This window comes from Poecilia reticulata, linkage group LG13, assembly GCF_000633615.1.
Source record: "Poecilia reticulata strain Guanapo linkage group LG13, Guppy_female_1.0+MT, whole genome shotgun sequence".
NCBI classification, from domain to species: domain Eukaryota; kingdom Metazoa; phylum Chordata; class Actinopteri; order Cyprinodontiformes; family Poeciliidae; genus Poecilia; species Poecilia reticulata.
In genome coordinates, this window is record NC_024343.1 from 19,536,888 (window position 1) to 19,561,207 (window position 24,320).

The 24,320-nt window shown below is 39.1% G+C and overlaps 1 protein-coding gene across 5 annotated transcripts in view; it reads left to right on the top strand.

The window, feature by feature from the left end:
• Positions 1-24,320, top strand: part of LOC103474711 (neprilysin) — a 57,728-nt gene that overhangs the window by 17,324 nt on the left and 16,084 nt on the right. For all 5 annotated transcript variants that reach the window (XM_008425860.1, XM_008425859.2, XM_008425862.2 and 2 more), the window contains 5 exons: positions 19,846-19,926; positions 20,503-20,598; positions 20,706-20,824; positions 21,365-21,433; positions 22,393-22,527. In XM_008425860.1, coding sequence (XP_008424082.1) covers positions 19,846-19,926; positions 20,503-20,598; positions 20,706-20,824; positions 21,365-21,433; positions 22,393-22,527 — 500 coding nt within the window. The remainder of the gene's footprint in view (positions 1-19,845; positions 19,927-20,502; positions 20,599-20,705; positions 20,825-21,364; positions 21,434-22,392; positions 22,528-24,320) is intronic.

Sequence of the window (24,320 nt, forward strand, 5' to 3'; positions counted from 1 at the left end):
ATCAGAATCGTCCCTTTGAGCTCTGGCTGTGTGTTCAGTCTCATTGTTTGGCTGGAAGGTGAATGTTTGCAAACCTTTTAATGGTTTTCTTCCAGGTTAGCTGAATCTGCCTTCTAGGGCTGTTATCAAATATTTTAGTAATCAGTACTCTACCGGTTATTGTTACGATTCATCGAGTTCTCTGGAAAGAAAATCTCTCTCTCTTTCTCTGAGCCGCAGTGCTCTTCATTCCAGGAGGACATACTCCACGCATCGCAACAATCGGTTTAAGAAAGTTTAGTTGTTCCTTCTATCCTTCCAAAAAAAAGATAAAAAATCCCCCAAAAATTTGACGTTATTCTGCTGGCCCTTTGCAGCAACTCATAGGCGGAAGTGAGAGCACTGCCCAACGCAAATAACGGTCCGTCCGGAACACTGTGCTCTAAATAATAAAGCATAACTTGACAAAGCTTCGAGGCAGATACATTTTCCTCGAGGGAATTTAAAAAATTGAGGTACTCGACTCATTGGAGGAATCGTTACAGCTCTGTCTTCTCATAAACGGCTAACAGTTTCTCAAGTTTTCTGCTAATAAATCAGCTCCGCCCACAGCACGATGTGGCCGTCACTCAATTTCCTTCGGTTGGGTGTTTGGAATGGTGTTCAGTCGCTGCGTTTTGACTTTTTTGAAAACTTTGTTGATATTCCGCTAATGTTGGGAAAAACAGTTGTGCAATTGCAGGTTTAGTCATGTATAAGAAACAGTTAAAATCCCCCTGACGTATGTTCAAGCAACAAGTCATTCAAAAACCATGCTGCATTGTCCTGTCCGTTCTTGTCATCTTCTTTGCCTTTTCCACCATTATAACAGCCGGTTCTTGGTCACATGACTCGTGTGATGTGAAAAAAAGTGTTTCCATCGCAGGTTTGTAAAAAAAAAACAAACAAAAAAACACCAATGTCAATACAGCAAAAACCACCTCATCCTATGCAAAAATTACATATATAAAAAAAACCAGGAGTTGTTGAATTTATTTTTGTAATTCCAGTTTGTGCAGGTATCTCGTCACAGCAACTGTTTTCTGCAACTTAAGTTTATTCATGAACACTAGAAGTTTTATTTTGCCCCCATTTGACCAGTGCACCTTTTCCCCACATTTTTTTGCCTCCTATGTGGCCAGTGGCAAAAAAAAAAAAAGTGAGCCAGTCTGTCGGCACAACTGTGCACATTTAACAGCTTGTCTTGTCGGCAGTTTCCCTCATGAGCTGCAGCACTGCCATCATTCCCTCGGGCCTGTCGGCACCTTTTCTGATCAATGCTCCCTTTGTCTTGGTGGATTTGCAGTTGAAGTAGCGATACGAATACTCTAGTTTGAGATATCCCAAGTTCGGCACAACCAAACCCCGTTTTAAACTTTTCCGCAGCTTTTTCTCTGAAGCTCTTGCGTTAGTATTCGTGAACTTAACTAATGTTCTGCAGCTAACCTGTGTAGAACATTCGCATTCATACTGAAATTAATTTATTTCAACTGCTTGGACTGGATTTTATGTATCAAATAAAGTGGTAGAACATATAATCACACCACCACCCTTGATGCAGTCACTTCCATTTCATGAATGAATGCCTCTTTGTGAGGATCTGTTGCATAAAATCAAAAAGTTGCACAAAAAAAATGCATCAAAGTTTGCTGACATAATGTGACAATACATTAGGTTTCCAGGAGTACAAATACTTTTATAAGCTTCTTTCATGTGACTTTGGAGCCACTGTCCTCTGCCCTCGCTCCTACTTGGCAGGCCACCCTCTCATAAAAGTCAGACGGTGAGTGGAGGGGGAATAAGAAGAATAAACATTTATTTTTAGCAGTCTGATACCATGGACATTTACATACACGACATACCTCTGTGTGAAACTCTTGTCATTTTGCACTCCTTGTATTTTCTACATTTTAGCTGCTTTTATAAAACTTTTTGACAGCAAGATGTGCTGTGAGAGGAAATAACCAGAGAGTAGAAAAACAAAACAGGAAAAAAAGCAGAACTGTGGGCAAAGTGCAAAGGTTGACGCTGTCAAATTTTTAGCTTAATTGCTCTAAATGCTGTTTACCACAGAAAGGCACAGGACTGCCAAGGGACTGTTGCTAATCATTCACCAGCGTGATCCCCTCCGACCGACGGTGTTGTGCTCATTCCTCTGGGCTGTGGAGCTCACCGACCGGAGATGGAATGTCTCACGCAGTACAGTAAACACATGTGCAGGTTTACTCTGTGTGTGTGTGTGTGTGTGTGTTTGTGCGTGTGCATGTGTGTGTGTGTGCGTGTGCCTCCATGTAAAACTCACTTTTAAAGACGAAACAAACCGCATGCCATGTACTTTTGGATAAACTTCAAGACGAGACAATGCTCCTTAAAGGCTAAACACGTCATCAGCTGGTATGGTTAAAAAAAATACTCTCTAACTATAGGGTGACGAGCACGTTAATGACCTCTACTTTTAAGGTCGACATCAAACATGCAGCCTGTGATCCCGGGGCTCGCCACAGCTGCTTGTTTGAACATCGCCCCCCGCTGATTGCTGGATGCTTTTTGCTCTCAACAGCTGCATAAGTCTGAAAACACCTGGACACTGGAGGGCTTTGCCTGGATTACAGCTGTAAAAGAAAATGTCTGCGTGCTTGTATAGTCAAGTAAGTAGGGTGGTGTGCAGTTCCTTGTAAATGCTTTGGATGGTTCTTCACTCCTGTAGAATGCCGTAAATGATTAATGATGTATATATTTTCCATCCCTGATGCCCTCAGCATTCATGCACACAAGCTTTTTCTTTTTCTTTTTTTTTAAGTTTCACTTCCTTCCTCCCTCTCAGGTGTGGCATACTGTGCAATAATTTGCCCAATTGACCATGAGCATTTTAATTACTAATTGGTTTGTTTCCCATAAGAGGAAGGCAGGAACTGTGAGAGGATAAAAGGCTTTGTTTAAAAAATTTAATAAAATCTTGAGTTGAAGTTAAGAAACCAAAGATGAATGACAGCTGGAGATGATGGGTGTTGAAATGTAGCCCACAAAAAGAGGGGCAGCCTGGGCGTGAAGTGCAGCTTGTAACCCGGGGAATCGCGGCGTAAAGGATGGGTCAAAGCACATGAAACGGCATGTGGTATTCCTCTCCTGGCTATAGCCTGTGTATCAGTGACTGCTCTTTGCAAACTGCTGACTTCCTGCTTTTTGCATGACTTCAGAACTTTTTATGTTTTTTTATTTTTTCACTCGTATATTTGAGCCTAAGCTCGTTTCTCATTGAGATTGCAAATTTCTGCACATTTAAGTAGCTTAGGTTATCAGATGTAATGCAACAACAACTTAAATGGAGATTTTTATTTTGTTTATACATCTGAGATCAGTGTGGATGTTCTTAGCCTGCAGTCGTGGTTGTCTTATCACTGTACTGTCTCTCTGTTTGATACACCAGTGCAAAGGAAATGCTAAATGTACTTGAAGAGTTCTTTATTTAGTCCAGTGGAGCACAAAGCTACAATTAGTCATTCACCGATTCACATTCACACAGTAATGGTGGTAAACCACCACCAGCAGCAGGCAAGTGAGGTGTAATGCCCAAGGACACGGCAACCAAGACTAAGCAAGGATTTGAACCGCCGACCCTCTGGAAACGGGACAGACTCCTACCATCTTTGCCACCATCATGCCCCAGAGTAGCATACGATTTTTACGTGAAAGGAAACCGATTCACCGGTTGTCCAATTTGACTGAGATCTGAAAATATTGTCCTGCATTTGTATTCGACGTCTCTGAACTTGCCGGATTACTCTTCTGTTGCAAATGGAGCTAAACGTTTTGCCATGTCCATTTCACACATCTTTCATCCAATTTTCTTTGCAGAAAAGCTCAGACTGGATGGAGAAGTGACTAAAATTTACATTTTAATTTCTTGCCATAGATTCTCATCTGAATTCAGACCTAGTCTTGGCATTGATCATCATTGCTCAATTACTTGGATTTAAACTGCTGCATTGTTGCTTTGACTGCATGTTGAGAGCTGCTCTGTGAACGTGGAAACCTCCACACTGGTCTGAAATGTTGTGAAGAAAACTGTATTGGCTCCATAACACTTCCACCGATGATACAGGTGTGTGTACATGTGTGTATATATATATATATATATATATATATATATGGTGATTACTCCCAATCAGTTAGGTGAAGTTTATGCGTGTCCTGAAGATGTGAAAACTTACTATTGATGATATTCACTTGGAAATGCTGAGCTATTGTAAAGTCTTAGCTTTGGGAAGTCTAAAACAGTGTTTCCCAACCCTGGTCCTCAAGGCACACTGCCCTGCATGTTTTAGAAATGTCCCTGTTTAATGCACCTCATTCAGCAAACGCCTCCTAATTGAAATCACCTGTGCTGAAGCAAGGAAACGCCTAAAACATGCAGGGCAGTGTGCCTCGAGGACCAGGGTTGGGAAACACTGGAAAACATTTATTTGTTTTTTTTTTGTTTGAAAATTAGAGGTCATATTACTACAGTTTCAATTTCTCTGATCATTGGCTTTGTTAATTCCGGAATATAACCTAAAATGTTCCTTTGATAATCCAGTTCCCTCAGACATGATTGTTTCATGCGTTAGCAGACTGTCCTCTGTTCTCTCAGACTATCAGCAGGGTGACTGCTGCTTCCTAGAACGTCTAAAAGTAGAATGGGAGGCAGATCTTAGTTATCAGGCTCATCTCTTCTGGATCCAGCTTCCAGTTTACTGAGTACTGTGTCTATTTTTAAGACTGAGCTTACTTTTTTTTTTTCTTTTGAGAAATCTTACAGTTGGAGGTTACCCCCATCTGTCTTTGTGGTTACAGTACTATAGACTGAGGTTGCAGCAGGACAGATTTTCCTCACTCTGCTGTTTCCTCACTGACTCCTGCTATTTGCTACCCAAAGTTATTCCACTTAATGCTTCTTTATTTTCTTTAACATATAATCTTTATTGAAGCTGCACCTGGCCTGTTTAGCTGAAACGCCTTTTGTGACCCTGTCTGTGTTGAACTAACAGCCTCAGCAGCGTATAAATATGACTTCACCCACAGAGCCAGGTTCTGTCGCAGGTTTCTTCCTGTCAAATGGCGCTTCTCTTTAACAGGAATCAATCTTGTCACCAGATGTTATGGTGTGACATGTTATGGATCACTACTGTATGCTCAGTAGCTCTGCCAGGTTATCTTGGATTGAAAGAGCTTTGCTATGTTTTATAACCTGCATCGACTCTGAATCTCTGTAAAATTTGGTTGAATTGACTTTTTCCATCCATCCCTCCATCAATTTTCTATAAAGTCTTAAAAAATGCTAACATTTTAAAAAGACTTGAATAAATTAGCAATGCTCAGCCTGGTGGGGGCACAAGTAAAGCCTGGTGACCCGCCAGGCTTATAATACACTGGAGGAAACCCTGAATAAAATGATACATTTTATTTTTAATGCCTTTTATATATCAAATTGAAATCTCAAAATTAAAAGGTTTTATTATCCAACTACTTATCTGCATCATATATTGTGTGTGTGTGTGTGTGTGTGTGTATATTTTATTTTTTTAAAGGTTGCACTGGATTTTATTTAGGAGTGTCAAAGTAGAAGCAGCTGTATACACCCCATCTTTTTTTTTTTTTTTTTGCTCATCTGTTAAAATAATTTTGAGAATGTCTTACTTCCAACCTCACCTCTCCTCGTTTGTCCCGCACTATATAGATACTTAAATTAAGAATCAACAAGGGACAATCTAATAAACAGGAGGGACATTAGCAAAATGATGAGTGGCAGAATTTAGTTTGACAGACGGGTGACTTCAAGAACAGATGCACCTCACTAAAAGGTTTCACTCATTCTTTTAATAATGTTTGCATGTAACCCCCTTGTACATAAGCGCAGATTACAGAGTTTCATTAATGGGTCACTGACCCCTCTGTCTGCACCAGGTACGTCAGAAGTGAAAATCCTTCTGCTGAACCGGAACTTGTTCTGTCATTACAATGTGAATAGGATTCTAAGCTATAGTTTAAAGTTACTAAAATATTGACTTGAATTCTAAAGCTTTCTCTTGGGCACGCTGGCTCTTCCCCGCATTCCTTGAATGTGTGTCGTGCATGTTAAGGAACCGCGGCGTGTTTTAAAGCGCCTGCATCCCGGAGATTTATTCTCGACACTCATCCTGAATTGCCTGAAACACCTCATTTGTTGTCCAGGATTGAAACGCATTTGCATAATATGAGACGGAGACTAAAAATTACGCGTTTCACAGAGATAAGAGGTTCTGTGGCGGTGCATGAGACGACGCTGTTTAACATTAACGCACACGAGAATATTCTGGTAGACGTTATAATCAGGGTTTTATGGTGTACGACTGCAGTGGCGGCAACTCCTAAATGAGCATTCAAAATATTTTCTCCTGAGAATTTGCGATGCAGCACAACAGTCTGCTCGATCATGAATGCCAGAAAGGTGATGCTTATTTAAATGACTAAAGTTTGTCTACAAACACTGGATTTTTTTTTTTTTTAATGTCTACCTTTGCTCAAAACTTCACCTCTCCTAGATTTATACATTTTAAAGATTCATTCAGTTTCTCCACCTGCTTAATCCTTTTGTATCCGGGGGGTTATGACCTATCTCAGCTCTTACTGGGCATAAATGCTAAAGGGATCAAGTCAACACACACACACACACACACACACACTTTCTCTCTCTCCCATGGGCAGTTTATTTGAAATAACCTGTATAAGTGGCTGTTTTTAGACTGCAGTAGAAAGACGAGAGTCCCCAGAGAAACGAGCACAGTGAGCACATAAAATGTACGTGCAAGAAGGCCCCTGGTAAGGATTCAAACCGAAGACCACCTTGCTGCAGTGCAATCAGGCTAACGATTGCATCACCATGCAGCTCCAGCATCCCAACAGCGGCTACACAATACCGGGTAGAACTTATAAATGAATAAAAATGGAGTTCAAAAGAGTTTCAGAGAATACGGCGGTAAATAAATCTAAAATGGGATGTGGGGGCGGAGGGTGAAGGTTTGATATCAGCTGATCCATTCATATTAATAGTGTTTTGAGAGGTCGGTTCTTTAATCTTTAAATCAGAGCGTCTGCCTCCCAAACCGGGAACGGCTTTCAAAGAGGGACCTGATTACTGGAGGTTCTGCCTGGCATTTTCCATTTGGAGACTCCAGAATCCAAAATAAGTTCCACTTACTGAGGAGGGATTGGTGTGTGTGCGTGCGTGTGTGTGTGGGGGGGGGGATGTGCGTGCATGCGTGCGTGTGTGTGTGTTTAAAGATATACAGCTCAAGGGACTTGAATATTATTGAGCCCAGTTTTGAAGATTTGACTTTTGGAACTAAAAAATTGAATTTATAGATGTGTATATTTGTGGTTATTTTTCTCTTTCAGTTTTATTTAAAATGAGACATTTACCACAGCTGTTTAACCATAGGATGGCTTCTATTGAAAATGATGAAAATAAACATCCTGCATATCAGCAACAGATTAATGTTCAACAATATAAAAAGTCAATTTTTGTATACAATGTCTGTCTCTTGCATTGTAGGTACCTCTCAGTTAAATAAGACATCAATAAAAAGTTAATCTTTTTCAGCAGTTCAGTCAATTTATTAGCCATGAAGGGTCGTTTTTAAAGAAATTAGCTCTTTAAAGTGTCATGGAAACTTAACGGAAAGGTAAATAGTTTTTCCCCTTTCAACAGTCTGGGGGAGATTCACAAAGTATGAATTGCAGCTGAAGAAGGTTTTTTGTAGCACAGCGATGCGTTGGCATGTTGCAATAACGCAGCAATCAAATTGTTCTCATGCAAGACTGTTGATTTCTAAGAAGACATACTTTTTTTTTTTTTTTTTTACTAGTTAGAGGCCATGAGCATCAACATTAATACACGTAAATAAAATATCTCAATCTGTATGACTCGATTAGTGCAATGTTAGAAAATAGCTTCTGCTTTGTTTCTAAAGCCAAGGAAGGTGTTTACCTTGCGTTTTCCAGCTGTAGCCAGATTTATGTGAAGGTTACTAAAACCTCGGGAGGGTTCAGATAAGAGCGGAAAACTCCTCCAGGTTTCGAAGGCCTTTAACGCCCCTCATGTTGGTTCCCAGACTCCCTGTGAGAAACTTTGATCGCTCTGGTCTGTTCTTACTAGACGGTCACTATACTGGAGTTATCAGACACTGGACATGTCTGTCTGCTGTTCTCATTCTCGCAAGGATGAATAAAGTGGTGTTTGAGTGAAAATGACCAATCTCTGCTTGGTAGCGAATCCTGGCGGTTCAATAGGGAAAACTTTCTTCATTTTAACTTTTTTTTCATTATCACTCAAAAGGACTTGCACTTTAACTGTATTTCTATAATTTACTTGAAAATTCAAATTTAAGACTTTACTATCAATTCAATCATAATAAAACCTTGATCTTGTTTTGGATTGTGGTTAGGAACAGCTCCTCTGTTGGATGTAATCCAGGGGAACGTAATGGTTGTGGAAACCTGAGTAAAGTTGGCGCCCCACCTCCCCCCACCTTCTTCAAATAGACAAAATCGGTGTCGATCAATTCGACCACGTTTGTGCTGGTTTGTGCAGCAACAATTTGCTGCACAAACCTGAGATTCACTTTTTTTTTCTTTGTTCTCTCTCAAGAATTTCAAAAAGTGGCGGACTTTAAACTTTATAACGGAGTACTTTGAGAGAGACATGCTGCACACTGTGTTAAAGGACCTTATGCAATGGATTTGGAACGCAAACATAAATCAGTTGAGCTGGGCTTTCTGTAAGACCAAGATAAATGCAGGAGTCCCACAGCTTATTGCAGCAGCCCCTATATTTCCCTCTCCCTGCAGCACAATTAGTCCTTCCTGTCTTGACTAATTCTGTCTGTGTACACTTCCAGCTCATCCGGGGGAAAAGATTATTATCCTGAGTGGGAACATCTTCACAGCCTTTGCCCTCCTTGTTTAGATGTGTGGCTTGAGAAAATTTTTTTTTTTTTTTTTTACTATTCAGCTATGACATTTCTAAGTAGGATCACTCAACAGTCATCGTAGAATGATGATTCTCCTAATCTGAAGTCAAAAGCCAGAAATCAAGAATTGTAGTGGGGGTTAAAATGTTGGGCAAAAGTTGTGTAAATGAAAACGCAAATGATTATGTAAAATCTTTGACTGCTACTGTGGCTGAATAGTGCTTACACCAGCAAAAGTATCTTCATATACACAAAATCTATAGTATAAAAAAAAAAAAAACTACCTAAAATTATAATTTTCAACTATAAAAACAACATAAAATTAAAGTTATACAACACTAAAGTACAACAATGAAGTAAAGCTTTAAATCTCAAATGTATTTTTGTCCTGTTTTTTTTTTTATTTTTTATTTGAACCTACTTGTTAACCAAGTGAAATTTTGGTTAACGTTCAACCTTCTTGCATTTAAACACAGAAATGTAAGGCAGTATAGGAAAAAAATGGCAAAGCCAATTTTAAATTCCTTATGCTGGACAAAATAACAAATTATGGTGGCACAATATTATCAAGTACTTTCAAACACAACCTTGTGTGTTTGTGTGATGCTTTAGTTTTAGACCTTTGCTGTGGTTAAACATGAGTGTTTTACAGTCTGTAATCCAACCACACACACACACGATCCGCGCCCTTTTGCGGAAGGCACCCTGTGAAGGGTCTCTGGGTTAGGACTTCATTACAATTAAACGAGCGCATGAATAGTGCATGCATGGTAATAAGTTGAAAAGGAGGATTAGGCAAATAACCACACGTATAATCTAAAGCGAGATGCATTCAGGCACGACGGGAAGAAAGAAAGGAAGCAGATTTAAAGGAGACAGATTATGCCCCTTTTTCAAGAAGCTGACACAATTTCCAGAGTTCTTGGGGAAATGTATGAGATGCTTCGGTCAAACTACAACAGGATTAAAGTTTCAAAGCCCTCTTATCTAGCCTGTCTTCTATAGTCTTTTGCATCTTATTCAAAACGGGGCATGGTGAGATGCTTGACTCCAATCCTCTTTTCTATGCATAGAAAAAACAAAAAGAAAAAACGAAGCCTAAAGAAAGTGGTCAGTCTGACCCATTCAAAAGCCAAAGAGAAACTAATTTATTTTCCCAAAAATGCTGACATTCACATCTTCTGCCGTTTGTTCAGAAATGGCTCCGTATCTCACTTCAGGACCAAACGACACAACTGTGTTGTTGAATATCCTTGAAGGGTTTGTTTCGGTGTCATGTTAACAGTGAAACTCAAATAGAATTACAAATAAAAAATTTGAAGCATTTAAAAAAAAAAAAAAAAAAAAAAGCTTTGAAATGAGGCTTTCAGCCAACTGGAGCCCAAAATTCAGTTTTAGATAATTAGACTATTTCTGAAATGATTATTTATAATATGTTCTGCACTATTATGGGGGTGGGAACAGTTGGATTGAGTCTTCTCCTGCAAGCAGTCATGAATATCTCCAACAAGGGTTGACCACAAAAGCTCATTAAGGAATTGGATTTCTGCAAAGTATGAGCTGATGCTTATGCAGATCTCAATCATGCCACTGTGTACATCGTTATTGGTTACTTTGTATTAATAAACATGGTTATTTTATTTGAAAGCTTATATAAACATCCATGTATTTGGATTAAATTAAAAGTTTGTTTACCGTACCCTCCTCTCTTTACCCCTCCGGCTCAGTTCATCTGGAGTCAGGTCTGGTTCAGTTTGCAGTGCCCTTATTTATGGAAAGTTAACTGAAAGAAAAATGTGACGCCTAAAAACACACCCATGGACAAAAACGTGTCGACGCACAAATTCATTCAAAAAGAGCAGCTATGCACTCTATAGTATATGGATGTAGTTTTCAGTAAGCTGGCAGTAATTTAGATTTATTCTTTTAGTCTGCAATAAAAATAATTTTCAGTTTCGTTAGCTGTAAGCCATAATCCTCAAATTAAGAGCCATTTGAAATCAATTTGCAGTGAATGTTCATTTCGGTTCACTCGTCACATTGATTCACTCAGTTTGGTTCTATATGTAGCCAAGCTAATTCTCAACAAATGTTATCTGAATCACTTAACAAGACAAATGATTTTGATTTATATGCAGATATTTGTAATCAGATCAATATAAATCAAATGGATTCCAGTTCAGGTTCATGTTGTAATACAGTACGAGTTCAGTTTAAGCTAATCGGTGGAAATGAAGATAAATGTTGAATTGTGATTTATAGAGGTGAGTCTCTATAATCACACTCTGGGAAAAGTCACTGCTGGTCCATTCAGCTGTTTATCTGAGGCTTCAGAAGCTCTTAAGTTGCTCTGAAAGACGGATCGACTTTGTCATTTTACTAATCTGCTCCGCCTTTTGTTTTTTAGGGCGGGCGTTTTAAAGGACATTGAACAAAAACGGGAACATAAGTCGCGCTTGCTTTGCTTCTTGGGTTTTATTTATCACACCGTGTTGTTGTTTGGTCCCAAACTTACGAAGTGGAAAAAAGGGTTCAGCTTCCCCATCTTTTATTTTTTGATCTCAACTCAAAGTGACGTGAGTGATGTCCTTTTCTGGACTCCAGGGAGAGTTCCTTTTTCAGCTCCCTCTGTAATTTAAGATCCATCCTCTTTCCTGTATTGATCCCGGTGCCGCTTTGAGATGAAGCGAGCGTGTGATGGTGTGTATAGGTTGATGCAACATTTGAGATGACAGAGTGACAAACAGGGCTGATGCCATGTTCAGATGGGTGAAGGCTTGTCAAAGTCAAAGGGTTGTTCTACTTACAACATAACCCATTTCAGTTGGTAAACCTCTTAAAAGGTTTCCATTTTTTCTGCTTTCACTTTAAGGCTTGTACTATATGGTGGACAAGGGGAGTCCTCTGTATATCTCCATTATTTTTGATTTAGAACAGTTCGAATGACCAAAGTATAATTTCAAAAATCTTATGTGCTATTGCTACAATAGTACTTTTTTTTTTTTTTTACACCAAAACAAATTGTAGAAATGCATATTTCATGCCTCACACTGCATATGTTAAAATATTTAACAGAGGTCTTGTTAATGCCATGCTAATGCAGAAAGTCATAAATGCTTAGAAAAGCTGTTTCTATGAAAGCAATGCTGAATGCCTGATTAGTTTCTACACACAGAGCCAAAGACCGTTAGGGTGCATTCACACCAGCCCTGTTTAGTCTGCTTTAATTGAACTGTAGTTTGTTTGCCTAGAAGCTCTGGTATGTTTGGGGAGGTGTGAATGCAAAATCCAACTCTGACATGGAGCAAATGAGCAAACTTTGGTCCGCATAAAAACCGATGTTTTGATTCAGTTGAAGTGACTGGCGCAGTTCAAATACAAATGAACATGTGGACTGGTGCAAAAGCAGGAAGTAGACCAAAGCACTGAGCAATCTGGGTAAGTACAACTAAAACAACTGCTAGTCTAATGCTAGCAGGATAAATGGCTTGTAGTCTTTTTACCAAAGAGAAATGCTGCAAGTGCTCAAATCTGACTCTATTCAATTCCTATTTTAATTTCAAGATGCATTCATGTGGTTTTCAGAGGTTTTTGCGTCATTTCCTTCAACGATGCACAATCTTCTTCAGGAGGTCTTGGTTCTGTACCAACGCAGGTGAGGGATGGAAAAGGTTTTTTTTTTTTTTTTCAAACTGGTTTGTATCGTTTGACACAATGCAGTGTAAAAGTGAACTGCACCAGCTGACAAGATCACAAATGTTAAATTTTTGGTCCGCAACCGAACAGTGTAATGGACCGTCAGGCGCTAAAGCTCCCTTAGCTTCAACTAAACTCAAAGAGCTTGATGACCACTGAATGTGGGGGGAGAAGCTTGCAGTGTGAATGGGGGTTGGAGGACAAATGGTAACCATTTGGTCTCGTCTTTATGGAGCCTTCGATTAGTTTCCACTGAGGGATTCCTAAAGTAACTACAAACGGCAATAGAAGCAGTTTATTCACTGTGACACTAAAGTTTACTCTTTTTATACGTAAACATATTTCTGACACACTCGGCGTGTACGTTAAAACAAATTGTCATATGACTGTGCGTCTTCCTAATAACATTCATTTTTAAAACGCGACACGCAAAAGGTCTTTTCTTTCTTCTGAACCGTCATAAACGATACCTGCTACAGTCGTGAGTCATTAACGTACATTTTGCATGTACTGAAAGTTTATTACAAGGCAGAAAGACTTGAAAGAGATTTACATTATGTATAATTCATGACTGTCTTCATAATGAATTCAAATGGTTAAAGATTAAAATTCACAAAAGGTCCCCACGCAGTAAAAGGTAACAGATTAAAAAAACCTAAAAGTAGAAGATGAATAAAGATTAAAAAAAATGTAATTCTCTATTTAAGGGTCGGGGATAAATTGTCAGCATTATAGATAAAAAAAGAAAGCTTCAAGTGACTTGGTGAGAATTGCATCTTCCTGACTGAGTGGGTTTTATTTTGAAAGGGCTCATTGGGGATTGAGGCGTTTCAGTTTTAACTAGGGCCTTCACTTGCTTTTTTAAATTTTACATCTGCTTCATTTAGGACAGATTAATCAAAAACGCTAAGCAATACCTTGTAATAAAATCCCAGTTAAATTAATGTGTACATGTTTTTTTAAGTAGATTTTTTTGTAATTTTTTTTAATTTAATCCACTGGAAAGAAATGTTTGCAGTTGTTGTTGCCGCCTTGGGCCAGCAGGTGGCAATAATTTAAGCAACTACTTAAAAATTCAAAGAAGTGAAGAAAAATGTCAGATATTTGTACGACGTAAAAGTGGGACTAGACGAAACTCCTTAGGAAATTATAGCTTGTTTTTTTATTATTATTCTATCACTTTAACTACTTTAGCTTATAATTGAAGGTCTTCAAAAAGTTGGACAAAACATATTTCTCTTAGTAAGGGTGTGACAACACACAAAAATTGAGTCTGCCAAGTCCTGGATCGATTTCAGTCTAGCAATAAATGTTGAAAGAGACTTTGCTCACTTAGTTCTTCTGATACAGCCTTCACTTATTTACGCAACAGTATTTGTTTTCTGTGTGCGTACCGAACTCAATAGGCTGTACTAAACACTTTCTGTGTGAATTTATGTACCTTTTTGACATAGAAACATGCTCAAAATTAGCTTCTATATAATCTTTCGTCTCCTGACAAGCACATCCACATTTCAACGCCTTCTGAAATTTTAAGTCTCCACATCTTACAAAACAGTCATTTAACATTAAGCATGTGCTGATAGTACTAGCTCAACACTTCAGTAAAGACAGTAAATGTACTCCCATGTTGTCCTTTGTCGTACACAGTTCAGCTCTAGTCTCTTTTCCCTTCAGTGCTCCATCTAGGATTTCTCCGGTTGACTTTCAACCAGGTCAAATGGCAAACAGAATTTATGGACAATGTCAATTATCTGCACGGTTTTAAAATTGTAGTCTGCAATGTTAATAGTTTGCCCAATGGCAGCGGAGAAAGTGAACAAAGTCATTGAGTCCGTGTTGGCCACTCTTCCAAATATTGAATTGGCTTTAACAACCATCTGGTTCGGCTCGGTACTTCTGTTATCGCGGTGGGAGACGGTGGTTTACTGGCGGCAGTCGCACTTCAATATGGTTATATAGGCTGCAGCGTATGCGTGTAACCAGATAAAAGAGGATAAGAGAGATGGAGGGAAACACAGAATCCACAACACTGGGCTACTGCAATGCATTTGCTTAAACGGTTTTTAACGGTGCACTAAAGTAATTCGCTACATTTGATCAGGTTTTCTCTTGCTACAGCCGCTCCTGGTTTCCTAACGGCAACTGATATTTTGGAGTTTTTAAAAACGAAACGCGATGGGCCTCAAAAATACTGAAAGGGTTGTGAAGATTTCGAACACTTCTGTAATGTCTGTCTTCACTTAGACAAAAAGCAGAACCTTCTCTTGGTTCCAATTATTCTTCATTCCCACTGACTGTCGTACGCTAGGACAGTTCTCTGAAATACTAACGCCAACGCTGCACTGTCTGGCTGTTCTTCTGTTTCAGAGATTTTGTTTTGAGAGTCTTAAAATGTCTCTACACATTTTTACAGCCTTGATTCGTCTATTCTAATTACAGCTTGCAGAGCGAATCATGTTGCACAGTAGTGGTTAATCATTAACCATGCAAAACACATTTGTGAATTTCTTGGGGTGTGATTGGCAAAATTAGACTGCAGATGAAGAGGAATCGGGAGTTTCTTGGGATTAGCAGAGTGTCCTAATTGGAGTACGAGCCGATTTGTCTTACCATTTCTATTTATTTTCAATATGCATCACAATCACGTGTCATGTGATGCATCTACTTTTGAGGGGTTTTTTTTTTAACTGACTTGAGCACTACTTATAAGCTCTGTTAAAAACTGCACCTGTTACCTGCTTCTGTTTGTGGGTCTTGCGACAAACGTTTCACATGACTCTCATTTACAGCTTTGCTCCTAAATGTCAGAGTTCATTCATGCCTCAAACTCAGTTTAATCACTGGTGGTTCTGAGGCATGTTTTTAAATAAAGAAAAGTGGCGGATCTGGTATGATTGGGCATAAGTTAAAGATTTTGTACAAATTCGTTAAGTTATGACTGTCAACCGTGTTCTAGAACGAGAAAAGCTTTAATGAAAACCACAGACTTATCTAGACGGCATAAATAAAGACCCAGACCTTTACAATTACTAGAACATTTGCCATTTTTAAAAATCTCTTGTTTTATCAACGTTTTTCTATTCATTATGTAGCGTTCTGCTTAACGAGTCGCAGCTCCTGTTGCAAATCCAACCATGCAACTCTGCACAGGCGAAGTCCTGCTGTCCTTCCCCCTGAGCTGCGCTGGTTTCCACCACAGCATCCATCATTCCTTTTGGTTGACTGCTGGAAAAACACTCGCCCGAGGCAGATGCAACTGGCATCTTTCTGCCCACAACAGGTCTTCAGGAGGCAATGAACCGAGGCAATAAAATCAACCACTGGTGTTTCCGCTTGTTTCTAAATGGCCTTTTACTGTCACATCTGTGGAGCTGTGGCTCCCCGGAGAAGGTAGCCCCGTCTTTCACTTGGCTAAAATTACAAACACTGAAACGCTGCCCTGTTAAAATGGCTTGTTTAGAAATGGTTTCATTTTTCAATAGATGGCTTTGGAACTGGAATAATGTCTTGTTTTGTTTTAATTAGTGCAGAGTACACTTTGGTGCTCCAGGCTTGTCGGGTTAATACAAGTTTTATTTAAAGGGAAATGCAAAACGATTCACACCTTCAACCCTTTGACCTCTTGCATGTTTTGTCATTTTGCATACACTGGGGTCTTTTACTGGAGTTTTATGTGACCGGCAACGTCCCCTCTAATTTTTTATGCGTCTGGACATGCACACATTGAGGACTGCTGTGGGCAACACACCAGTACTACCAGTACTACACGGTCATAAATCTGGGATCATAGCAATCATAGCAGGCATGGCTTATTAAAAGAATCAGATTACATCAGCAAATTCCATTAGTTTGCTTTTAATATAAGTAATCCCTCCCCCCCCCACTTGAAATGGAAAAAAAACAAACATTGCTGTTTTTGAGATGCGTAGTGTGTATTGTATGTAAGAGTCCTGCTTCAGCCACGGTGAGAAATGACATTACACCTTTCAGACATAACTTTTTGTTTACATTTGTTTACATTACATTCACATTTTGTGCTGCAATGTGTGCTGCAGCTTGTGATGCAGTGTAAATTCTTGTAAAATACTTAGTTTTTTTTCATGTCTCTTTTTCACTTGTCAAATGGTTGTTCGGTTTGTCCAGGTTGACGGCTCCGTCTGCTTCTTGCTTTGACTTTATGTGCATCAGCTGAGTCCAAATGTGCCACTTCAAGACGATTTCTGGATGCCGTTTCGATGCGATTCATTACACTAAATCCCCTTTCACAAGCTGAACTGGAAGTTTGAAATGTAGCGCAAATATCCACGAGCTGCGAGATCTCCTCTGTCCTCACATCTGAGAATGTGCTGATTGACCCCTGTTTAAGTTTCTGCCTCATTATGTGCTTGAATTCAGTATATTGACTGTTGATTGCCTCCCATAGAGTGTTGGTGGGGGAGAATGGCCTCATGCTTCTTTGCCAGTGTAGAAATGTCTGCTGATCCACAGTCAAAATTGCTGTCTGAGCTCAATGCTTCAATGTCAAATGCAGACCACTCCTTTAATTCATCCTCTGGAAAAAGACCATCCACGTGATCGTAGAGCTTACTAATAAAAAAAACTAATCTCACCAGTATTTCTGAGGTCCCCATTGCCTCCTTGACACGGTCACTCCACTGTACTGCTCTTCTTTTTGCTCAAACTCTGACAGCCATTCCATCTTAAAAGAAGCACATTTCTTTTCTACTTGGGCTTCGTGACTTGTTGTCCCACTGCCCCTTCGCTTCTAGATGAGGTGTGTTTAGGAAAAGTCTTTTTTGTTTTGGGAGTGAGCAATACACTGAATCAGAGAAATGCCCATTTGTCTTTAGATGTTTTATTTAGAAAATAAGAGTAAATATCAGCGTCTGAGAAAAAAGCGAGAGAAGAAGGAAGAAGAAATGAAACTTAATGCATACAATTCTCCTTTTATATCTTATCAGTCACGTACACAGTGCCTTCCACCCATATCTCTCCTGTAGGGAGTTTCTCCAAATTTCTCCCATCTCTGGTTAATTGGTACCTGTGTCCCTAAATCAAACCTGGTTCAAAGGAGTTCCAGTTGGAAAGAAAGACATCATCACTGAAATCTTCATCGTGACTTTATTCTTCCCAGTAAATAAGCAAAAGTTTTATTTTCCAAGACGGGCGTTAGCTTTTGAGTCTTTTAGTACACTGCACTATTGTTACGTGGCTAACCTGCACGGTGCCACAGCGCGTATGGCTAAGGCACGTAAACACAACAGCATGCGATGATTGGCTAAGTGAACCGTATCGTATCATTGGCTGGACACCTGTCACTCACTGAGTTGAGATCTCAAAATGGCACAAAATTTTCTTTTCATGACGGTCATATAGGTAAATAAGTTCACTTTGTCTCGAATGAGCAGACATGTTGGCTGTTTAGTCGACATGACTTGAAGCGGGCAACAAGTATGCATTTTTCCAATGTCTTTCTTCCTGAAAAGCCAGATTTGTTTGAGGGACCATCAGTTGTCTCCCATCTGAGTGGTGGATCTTTTCAACTGCTTCAGAGTCGGATTGTTGATTATTGCCCTCCATGACCGGCCAGCAGACACAGACAAACGCATCTTAGTAGTAGGCTCACAGTTGCATCACACTTTAAGATGTTTTCTAACTGAACCCTGCTTTACATTTTTCCCCAACCTTATCCCTGAATTGCCTGCTATATTTCTTGTTCTTCTGTTTGTCCATTAATCTTCTCAACAGACTCCATTAACTAATCCGAAGGTATCGCGTTCCACCTGACTTTAGTGTATTGGCATAAAAAGGGGACATAATTCAGATGCATGCCACCTGCTTCAGATTTTTATTTGTAAAAGTTTCTGGTTGCAACTTAAAATAATTGGAAAAACTTTAAAATATATTGCACTTTCGCAGGAAACTTTAGTTGGAGCTTTTTATTTTAGGTGAATAACATCCAACTCAAAGTAAAGTATATTACCTGGCCAAAAAAAAAGTACAGGTTAGGCCTCTGAAATCAAACTGAAGGCAGGATGATGATGCTGCTCTGGAAGCACTTTGGTAGCTTATTTCACCCTTCTTGGATTCAGAGATAAAGATGGATTGAGAATACTTGGAGGATTAGAAGTACCAGACAAGGTTTTTGAGGAGCGACTGGCTGATGAAAGGAAGCAAAAAAAAAAAAAAAACTGACTGTAGTTACTTGGGTGCAGTCCCAGAAGTCTGACGGGGCTTTTGAAGTGATGGGAACATCTTCAGAATTAGTGTTTTTTCTATTTTTATTTTTTATTTTTTGTCATCCCTCTCATTTCCCTAAACCACCAAAAGCACCTCATCCTTTTTAACCGTCGAGAGTGCGGCAGATGTCACGGCCAGACAGGAGGGAAGTGTGGGGGGGTTGTCCCGTCACACCATCACTTCCCAAAACGACAAAAAAATTAATTAATTAAAAAAAAAAATTGTAAAGGCGCACGCGGGTTCAGTGCGACCCCACCGGGCCATCTGGAGTAAAAATAACCACGTCACTTAAGATTACAGGAGAGTTAATGTCTTTAAATCTTTTCAAAGGCATAAAGTCGACTTGGACTCATGACAGCACTAATGTTTGTTGTTACAGGAAGGTGGAAATTAAAGCATTGTTTTTTGTGGAAACTTGTACTGCTTTATAATGCTTTTTGAATCTTCAAAGCTCCCATCTACAAACACTTGGTATTTCTTTTTAGTTCTGTTGTTGCCAAAAACATAATAAAAAAAAACAAAACACACAACCTGGATTGAGAAGTTGAACTTTGAAGTTGTTTTTCCACTTTTTTCATAAAAAGTGAACCATGTTTTTATTTCTCTTCCACTTATAAATTACATATTGCCTCCTTTGTCAACAACTGTATTCCGTTGCCAGGGTTTTTGCAATGATTGCGTTAGTTTCCAGGGCTCTTGGCGACACTGGGACAAATTGGTAACGTAAGCACCATCATTTCATTTGAACCCTCGCACGTAAAAACGGTTCTGCATCTTCCTGCAGGCGTACGCTGCTCCCACTCCCCCTCTTCTCCCTCTAAATTTCGACAGGTGCTCTGATTTCACCTTCATCTTCGTCCCTTTTTTTTTCATGTGCGCTTTTGTTTGTGCTTATATGCAGGTGTCCTTGAAAAGACCGTGGAGAGGGAGGCTGCTGCTCTCACCAAGGCAAAGACACTTTACAAGTCCTGCATAAACGAGAGTGAGTCAGCAGACATGAGATGTGAATGGACTAATCCATTTTAGATGAACTGTTATGTTTTGTATAGACATCACTCTGTGCAGCTGTTGAAGGTTGTGCGTTTGCTGAAGATAAAAATGTAATATTGGATACGTCAAACATGGTCATCTTTGTATTTTGTACATAAGCTTAACATTACATAACTTTTGTATGCATGAGCTAGGCGTTATAATGATCACCCAAAAAACTTAGAAATACTTTTTACCTAATCTGGAACTTGGAAATCTTGCCCTAGAAAATGTTTTTAAAGTTGTGGTAGTTTATGACCCTATTTGGAGAAATTGAAAACATTTCTATCCAATAGTATTTCAAAAGTGAACAGAAAGGTTCAATATATAAGTTTAAGTAAAAACCAAGAACAAAAATGTGTACATTTGTGTTTGAAATGGAGATGTAAAATTACAACATTTTCAAGGGGGTAAAAATTTGAACTTCAAAGGAATGAGCCTGAAACTGACTAGTAAATGTTGCTTTTTGCAGTTTGTGTAAAATTACTGTATGCAAGCTAATTTCTGTTTCCTCAACACTGCACTGTAGGCTTAATAGAGTTGAGAGGAGGGTCTCCTTTACTTGACATGCTGCCAGACATCTTTGAGTGGCCCATGGCTGTGGACAACTGGGAGGATGACTATGGTATTGCATTTTTTTTACCCTTCTTCCTCTTGCTGCCATCATGCTATAAATCTCTTATTGCAGTTCTTCCCTCGTACATCCTCCTTCCTCCGATCTTATTTCTTCAGGGAAAACCTGGAGGTTAGAGGATGTCATTGCCAGGTTAAATGAGAAATATGGAACTCAACTCCTGGTTAACTTTTTCGTTGGTACCGATGACAGAGACTCCACTTCATACATCATTCATGTACGTATAAAGCTTGCGGCTGTAAAACCCCTTTAGGTGCATCTTAGTGCATTTGACTTCAGTGTGTTAATTTATTTTACTAATTTTGATATGGTGAGTAAACAACGATTGAAGCATTTTTTTTTTGGTCACAAAGATTCCCAAAATTTGGAAAACAATGAAATATTTGTCATTATTCCAGACTGTGCCAATCCTTGCTTCTTGAGTACATTTTCCTGATGCACCTAATTCTTCTATTCATTTTTTTATATGCAGTTGGAAGAGGCATTTAGGAATATTTTTCTTTCGTGCATTAAATTTTTGGTTTTTGTAGTCTGAACACAAACTTCTGAGTTTTCACTAGCTAAAATCTACAGTCTTTAAAACAAATTGAAATTAACTCTTAAAAATCTAAGGGATGGATGGATGTCTTGGTATATGTTTTATCTGTCTACTGAAATACTTTTTGGCTACATTCTGTTCAGCTGTACCTCTATCTCTTTATCCAGCAACTTGAATATTGTCTTGATTTTTTTTTCTTTTTTTTTTTGTCTTTGCCAGTTTGACCAGCAAACAACCCTTGGCCTCTTGTCCAGAGATTACTATGTCTGTGAGGGTCCCTATGCAGAGGTGTGCTGAAATGTTTTAGTCATGTGTAATTAACTCTCAACCAAAGCAGTTGAAAAAGTTCATTTGTGCTTGTGTTGGTTTATTTTGTTGAAAGATTAGTTAACATGGAAAGCTGGTGTTCCATAAAACCTCTGGCTGAAAATTAAACCAATAATGTATATCATGATAGACAGGAGATCAATATCTAAATGTACTACCTACATTTAGAATATCCAATATATAAAATATTCCCTGAACTCTGATTCAGAACTGCACTGCATTCTGGGAGATGTAGGCTGTAGAAAGGCTACAACTTCTCAGCCTCTCTCAACTAGCTGAGAGGCTAACATTAGCCTGTCATTAGGTGGGTGGCATCAACTAACTCTCTCGCTCTTTGGTTACCTAGCAACAACCTGTTGAGTAACTTGCGCAGCAGCCGTTTCAGGTTTTGCACCGTGCCTGATAACTTGCATAAAAATAGTATTTTATTTAAAAATAAAAATGGTGTGGAGTGAAAACTGTGGATAAAACAGAAAAGCTCAGACTAACAGTTTGGCAATATTTCAAATAATTACAGCAAAAAAATTAGTGAATGAAAATATTGATAATTGTCTATCGACTGATATGAACTGGTTTTACAGCCATATCGCCCAGCCCATGTAAAGCATCACCGTCACAGGTTAACTTTTTTTGCACTACTTAAATGCAATAGTAAGAATGTTTGGGTTAAACTGCAGGGAAAATATAATGCCTTTCAGAGGTCTGTTGTGAATAAAAAATGGGAGGGAAAAAGTATTTAAGACGGACCAAGTGTTACTGGAACAGACATCCTCTGTTCTGGTTTTATTTCACAGCTGAATGTGAACAGTTGATTTGATAAAAAAAAAAAAGGCAGCTGTAGCAACAGTTGGTCTGTACATTGGTGTGAGGAGATACTTTTTGTTTTGGTGAAACAACTATTACTAACAAATGTTTTGCAGGCATGTCGAGCTTACGAGCAGTTCATGTTTGACCTGGCTAAGCTGATCCGTTCTGACCGGAGACTCGACATCAACGAAACCCACATGAGGGAAGAGGTGACACGAGTTGTGGATCTGGAGAGAGACATCGCCAATGTGAGCATTCGTCTACAGTTCTTTCAGTTCACTCAAGTAGTACTGTGACGCACATTTTGGTGTTTGCTCTCGTCTTTGTCTAACTAAAGGAATTTCACTGTTTGTTTTTCCACCAGTAAGGAGTGCATGTTAATCTGTTGCTCAAACCTAAAATACGTGAATTGGTTGAACCAAAGCTGAGGAATTTTACATTAAATTAAGGACGGAGAAGCAAAACAAACTCTGGGAATTATTTATTGATGTATTCATCAGATATCTTCATTATTCATCACACTAATTTTCCCTTAATGATTTGAATTAAGTAAAAAGAGAGACAAACACTTATTACTACTATAGGAAAGAAAAAATTCTCAAAATCTTATTTAAAGCCATATTGGCACAGGAAAAGCTTTGTCTCAGGACCCACTCTGTGTAATAAATAAACGAATCCCCAACATCTGCTTTTTATGTGGCACATTCACACCACTTAAGCAAAATCTCAGGCTTCGGATCAACCGAAGCCTGAGATTTACAGACCTCTCCCAGATGGACTGCACAGCAACATTAAAACGGTAAAAGTACCGTTGAGGCCATGGCCACAGCTTGGTGCTGTTACTGCCAGCTGTATGGCAGAAATTACAGACAAAAATGACTGATCCGCATCTGATTTTGCTCCTCCTCTTCAGCCGTTTGTTTTTCTATGCTGTACATTACAGGTCGATGCAGTCTTCATGGCCTGGGACTCATTCTAGACAAAGGCAAATAAAAATGCACCCAGGAAACAAAAAATACCTAATTACATATCAGATCCCGTCCGTTTCTTTCCAAATCACAAAAATGCCTCTTCACTCACATTGGATCAGTGTTATCACAGGAGCTCAGTGGAAATACAGTAGGTCATTTTTACTTTACAAATTACTGACGGGCCAATCCGCACACAGCAGGGTTGAAAACGGAGAGAATTTCTGTAATTACAACAAATATTTTTACCTAAGGACCATATGCTAATTCCATCAGAATAAGGCTTATGCTGATTTAAAGGTTCAGCTTCTATCAACAAATGAACTCTCGGGTGTTTGAGAGTTTGGTTTCCAAACTGTTTAATTCTTCAGCTTCTCTCATCAGGACAACCATGATGAAAACAAAGAGGTTGTGCCTAGTTTCAGGGTCAGATAGTTGTCCTATGTTTTAAGAAATCAAAAATGTCAAAATGTCCCTTACTTTGGATTTAAAGACGGTTACTGACACTGATGATATCCAAGGCATGGGGAAAATAACCAAAATCCTTGGCAGTATTCAATGTAAACAAAGACGTGTGTGTTTGGGGAATCAGGTGGGCTTGATCAGTCGGCGGCAAACTTCAGAAAACATGTGATGTAGGCTTTTAAGCAGTCAAACTGCTCTCAAGTTTCCCAACATGTAACTATTCTACTGAGTAAAAGGCAGGTTAGCATTGTAGCATTACACATTAATTAAACATGGATTATTTCTCAAATATTTCTGAAAGTCTAATGTAGCAAAAACTAAATTGTTCCTGTACAATTTAGTTAGCATAAGTACACATTGCATCCAGGAAAGACTCTGAGCATAATTGTCAAAGGTCCTGAAACCATTTATATTTCAAAGATTCAGACACAATGTTGGTATGATACGGTTGCTGTGACTAAATTGAACCCTACCGTGGTCTTCAGAGATCAGGTCATTTGGACCCCACAAGTTTTGTTTACTGTGTGGGGTCGCACCGACTCTGCATGTCCTTTTGAGTTTTTCTGCTTTTTTTCTGTGTGCGTTTGTCGTTTTGGGAATTGACAGTC